At 40.5% G+C, this 6,000-nt stretch overlaps 1 protein-coding gene across 1 annotated transcript in view; it reads left to right on the plus strand.

Annotated features, from left to right (window-relative positions):
• snx17 (sorting nexin 17) overlaps window positions 1-6,000 on the plus strand; it is a 36,308-nt gene that overhangs the window by 10,474 nt on the left and 19,834 nt on the right. Inside the window, exons 5-6 of the mRNA XM_078274538.1 lie at window positions 1,511-1,621; window positions 4,902-4,992. Of these exons, the coding sequence (XP_078130664.1) occupies window positions 1,511-1,621; window positions 4,902-4,992 (202 nt within the window). The remainder of the gene's footprint in view (window positions 1-1,510; window positions 1,622-4,901; window positions 4,993-6,000) is intronic.

The following is a 6,000-nucleotide window of genomic DNA, read 5'->3' on the forward strand; positions in this document are numbered from 1 at the left end:
TAGGTTGATTCGTCATCATTCAAGCTGTGACCTGCGTTGCCAGGAGGGCTGTTAATCCAATAACCTTCATGGACAGATTCATCCGTCTGCAGCCACGTCACATCCATTCTGTTTCTCCTGCTCTGTCTTCCTCTCTCATTAGAGTCTGTGTTTGTTTCTCCCCCTTCCCCCTCCAGCGCCTTATGTACTGCGGGGACAGCAGGTGCAGAATAGTAGATGAGTTACCACCCGGTGTTGACGTTTCATCTGCACCTTCAGTGGTAGGGATGTACTTGGAAGACCCCCTGCTGAGGGAACAGGGAAGATAAGAGATGATTTAGCAGAGGGGTGAGAGACTGCCCGGGGACAGCAGAAGCAGGAGTTATCCAGTTTAAGATTTCCGATTTCTTAAAATCAGTTCAGAATATATTATTTAGAGTCTTGAAATATTTATGTAGTCTGGCTTTCACCAGACCAAGCGCAATCTTTTAAGATTGAACATTAGTCTGGGGAGTCTGCTCTGTATTTTCTACTGCACAAGAGGCGTGATCAACGGGCATAGTTCAAATGACTCTGTACGCAATTAGATAGTCCTTCAACCAATCAGACCAACGATCTGGGTGACGTACTTTACACACACACACACACACACACACACAAACAGGGTTTGAGCTTAGCTCCATTCTTTTGGCCACCAGCGGGGTTAGCTTAAATAGTATAGTAGTAGTAAATTAGGCTTTTACCAAAGCTGGTCGGTAGTATGGCAAACACATCCTTCTTTTGTAGGAATTGTTCCAGGGCAAGTTTCTGTTTCGTTTTCAGAGAAAACTTGCCTTTGAAATCTTTTAAAACAGCAGCGACAGCGGCATCAACGGGTTGCTGCGCTTCGGTGGCCGCCATGTTGAATGTAAACAAAAAGCTGCTTGGTTGCTTCTCTATCGTCATCGTGTTAAACCCGCCAATAGCGCGCCAGGTGGATAAGCCAGTTTGTGATTGGTTCCCGCAGAATTGTAACGGTAGCAGGATAGAGAAATGTAAAGGTTTCCAGCCCGTGCTGCAGGGCGAAATCAAATCTCCCTGATCGGGCTGGGTTTTGGCAGTTTATTTTCCTTACTTGTTATTCATTGATTTTGTGGGTTTTTGTTCCATTATCTGCCTTGTTGAGTTAAGGAATGAACAGACGCACAAACACAGCAGAAACTAATAAATACAGTTCCCTTCATTTCTGTGTGAGGGAGGGACTACACTATGAGTTAGCGCATAACAAAGTTGTAGCCCAATTGCTGATGGTTAAACAACAATGGTTAATGGTTTACATGGCTGCTATAGTTTATTTCCCTTCACTTGTTTACATAGTGCTTATTATTTTGTATTGCCTTTAATCAACCCTCAATGTCTGCGCTAATAAAACAGCCAGACTTCCACACCTGTGTGACTTGGTGTGATTTTTGTTGTTGACAGAGGAATGAAAATACGTAGCTGACCCATGAAGCTGAAGGAAAGCCTGTTATGTTTTGTGCCATTCCCACAGGAGACGCAGCAGATTCCCACAGAAGAAGTTGCTCTAGACATCTGCCTCTCCAACGGTCAGAAGGTCACAGTCAACATTCTGACTTCGGATCAGACGGAGGACGTCCTTGATGTAAGTGCCGGAGTGTGCCTTTGTTGATGAGTACATCCAAACGCCGTTTCAGCCAGTACTCCACCTGGTATATCATATGTAGAGATTTGTGATTCAGTTTGATAGTTTTTTAATTATTAATAGAAGTCTTGATAGGGTTAACATCATCTCAGGCTTTAAACACTGTGTGTTATCGACCTTTGCAGTGTTTGTGTATGTTTAACTCAAAGTATTTGGTTTCTGCTGTTCATAACAGTGACAGACACTTGGGCATTCCTTCAGGCAAGCAATATTGTTGTAGACTCTTCTGTGCGCTCTGCTGTTTTACAGATACTGTATTGTATATTAAATTAAGTCACTTTCATTTATACAGAACCTCTTCACCAAAGCAACCATCAAAGGACTTTATGAAGTCAGGGCTACTTCGATCAAACTCATCAAAAATCACAAAACAAAATAAGAGTAACAAAAACTAAATCGGACAACTTGATAATAGCTGTGTTCGAAACCGTTCCCTCATTCACTCACTCACTATTTCTTATATAGTAGTAAGTATTTATTAAATAGTGAACTATATAGGGAATGACCAAACAAGATTTCGGACACTACACTGAAATTTTCCAAACATCGTTGCTTCATTAGTGTTATTTGTGTGACGGAAGCGGGGGCGCGCCCAGCATGCTCGATGGAGTTTTAAGCCTCCAACGTCACCTTCCAGGCAGCTAACCCTAACCCTAAACATAACCATCACCGTGCTGCCTGGAAGGCGACGTTGGGGGCTTAAAACACCGCCCAGCATCATGTAAACAAACCAAAACAAAATTACTTATAATACATCTCTGAAACAAACTGAGCAATCGGGAGGATAGTCAAAGGTTTTATATGTGTTGCATGTTAAATTTCCAATGTTTATAAACGAAAGCCTGGTCCTTCTTCTTCTTCTCCTCAGGGAAAACACAACCACGTTGCATTGTGGTATACGGGAGTAAAATGTAGGGTACATCTTATGTACGCTCAAATTAGCTGTGCATTGTGGGTATTTTATAGTAGACTATATAGTGAATAAAATTAACCGCTGAGAATTCGAACACCACTACAAAATGACGAACACACTATACAGGTGCTGGTCATATAATTAGATTTATTTCAGTAATTCCATTCAAAAAGTGAAATTTGTATATTATATTCATTCATCACACACAGTGATATATTTCAAATGTTCATTTCTTTTAATTGTGATGATTATAACTGACAACTAATGAAAATCCCAAATTCAGTATCTCCGAAAATTTGAATATTACTTAAGACCAATACAAAAAAGGATTTTTAGAAATGTTGGCCAACTGAAAAGTATGAACATGAAAAGTATGAGCATGTACAGCACTCAATACTTAGTTGGGGCTCCTTTTGCCTGAATTACTGCAGCAATGCGGCGTGGCATGGAGTCGATCAGTCTGTGGCACTGCTCAGGTGTTATGAGAGCCCAGGTTGCTCTGATAGTGGCCTTCAGCTCTTCTGCATTGTTGGGTCTGCGCGCATGACATCCTCTGTCACAATACCCCATAGATTTTCTCTAGGGTTAAGGTCAGGCGAGTTTGCTGGCCAATTAAGAACAGGGATACCATGGTCCTTAAACCAGGTACTGGTAGCTTTGGCACTGTGTGCAGGTGCCAAGTCCTTTTGGAAAATTAAATCTGCATCTCCATAAAGTTGGTCAGCAGCAGGAAGCATGAAGTGCTCTAAAACTTCCTGGTAGACGGCTGCGTTGACCCTGGACCTCAGAAAACACAGTGGACCAACACCAGCAGATGACATGGCACCCCAAACCATCACTGACTGTGGAAACTTTACACTGGACTTCAAGCAACGTGGATTCTGTGCCTCTCCTCTCTTCCTCCAGACTCTGGGACCTTGATTTCCAAAGGAAATGCAAAATTTACTTTCATCAGAAAACATAACTTTGGACCACTCAGCAGCAGTCCAGTCCTTTTTGTCTTTAGCCCAGGCGAGACGCTTCTGATGCTGTTGTTCAAGAGTGGCTTGACACAAGGAATGCGACCGCTGAAACCCATGTCTTGCATACGTCTGTGCGTGGTGGTTCTTGAAGCACTGACTCCAGCTGCAGTCCACTCTTTGTGAATCTCCCCCACATTTTTGAATGGGTTTTGTTTCACAATCCTCTCCAGGGTGCGGTTATCCCTATTGCTTGTACACTTTTTTCTACCACATCTTTTCCTTCCCTTCGCCTCTCTATTAATGTGCTTGGACACAGAGCTCTGTGAACAGCCAGCCTCTTTAGCAATGACCTTTTGTGTCTTGCCCTCCTTGTGCAAGGTGTCAATGGTCGTCTTTTGGACAGCTGTCAAGTCAGCAGTCTTCCCCATGATTGTGTAGCCTACAGAGCTAGACTGAGGGACCATTTAAAGGCCTTTGCAGGTGTTTTGAGTTGATTAGCTGATTAGAGTGTGGTACCAGCATTATTCTAATTCTAATATAATATATATTCTCTCCACCTATATTCTAATTATACTGAATTTGGGGTTTTCATCAGTTGTCAGTTATAATCATCAAAATTAAAAGAAATAAACACTTGAAATATATCAGTCTGTGTGGAATGAATGTATACATTATACAAGTTTCACTTTTTGAATGGAATTACTGAAATATATCAACTTTTTCATGATATTCTAATTATATGACCAGCACCTGTATAGTGCGCTAGTTTTTATACAGTAGGTGAGGTTGTGGTTGTGACGAAACCTTTTAGTACTTCCACTTCACCCCTGCTCTTAATTGACCATAAAAACACACACACACACACACACACACACACACAAACTGCACGCATTCTAAAATAACTCATCAAAGCAAATATGCTGAAGTAAATCCAGTGTGTTAGAGTGTTCTTTAAGTGCTCTTGTGAAAGTTTAACCAGAGTTAACCTCAATTCACCACAGTAGGTCTCGGAGCCCAGTACTATATATGAATCGCAACATAGTTTCTCAATGTGTTTGAAACATTTGCGAAACTGTTTGCAGTTCAACTGCAGGAGTTGAAAAACGGGTCAAAGGAGAAATGGTACTAAAAGCACAATTCAGCAAAAATGTCAAAGAGTGCTCTGTGTGAGAATTCTAAGAGATTACATTTCTTTAATTTGACTTAGGCTTCATTATGTTGTGGCTTGACCTTTCTGGTGTCAAGAAAGAATCCTTTGATAAACAAAATATTCGTTTTTTTGTTTTATAATCAGAAAACCTTCATGTTTCCTCTCTCTCGCTCTCATATATATATCTTTCTGTAGGCTGTTGCAACAAAGCTTGACCTTCCAGATGAGCTCGTTGGTTACTTCAGTCTCTTCCTGGTCCGTGAGGGTGTGGATGGAGGTTTAACATGTAAGTCTTCACAACAACTTTCTAAACAATCAGGAATTCAAGGAATGAAAACATCTTTTTCTGTCATTACTAATAGAAAGTATTCTCCAGAATACATTGCTGCTGATTATTTAGATTTGTCTTAAAATAGGCATCTCGAAGGCTTCGTTTATTTTGACACACTACATTTGGAAACCATCAGATAATCAGTCTTGTTTATCGAAGCAAACAATGTGCTGGACACAGAGTGCTTTGATAAAATAAAGTCAATATAATCTACTTTATCAGGCCAGCTAGGCACGCACAAATCAAACAGAACTTAGAGGACAAATTATTCTTACAAACAGAGAAGCAAAAGGAACTAGGATTTGGAATTAATAGCTTTAACATTTGTTATGATGTTAATGTTGATGATGATGATGATGATAATAATAATAATGCATTTTATCTATATAGCGCTTTTTATAACACTCAAAAACACTTTCCAGAGTTTTAAAAAAAATGAATCCACACATTAAATATACACACACTAAAATAGAAACACATTAATCATCAATCAATAATGTTGCACTGAAGAATGCTTTTCTGGCTAAATTATGTGCTGCAATGACTCTCTAAATTCTCCACAAGAAAGAGTTAGCTCTGGCAGCGGTCCAGCAGCTCAGTTTATCTGTCTCACTTTTTGGGGATCTACTGTAGTTTAATTAAAAAGAAGGACTGCATCGCCCCCTGAGAGTTGTCTCTTGTATTGGAGTTCCTACTGTATCTCTGGCTAGAATGCCTAGTTTATTTAGTAGCTGCTCAGAAGCTCAGTGAGAGCCAGGCTCTGTGTGTTTGTTGGCTGGTTCATTAAACAGTTGTGCAGCGTTTCAAGTGGTGTGAGCTTTCACACCAGGCTGTGTGCAGTGTTTTCAGGTTGTCAATGTATTTGTTGTGGTCATGCATTCACAGGCTAACTGATTGAGGATGTAATTTTTCCTCTATTTCAGCAGACTTGTGGTGTCAACAATATTGTTTTTTCGATTACAT

The sequence above is a fragment of the Sander vitreus genome, chromosome 18, assembly GCF_031162955.1.
Source record: "Sander vitreus isolate 19-12246 chromosome 18, sanVit1, whole genome shotgun sequence".
Lineage (NCBI taxonomy): Eukaryota > Metazoa > Chordata > Actinopteri > Perciformes > Percidae > Sander > Sander vitreus.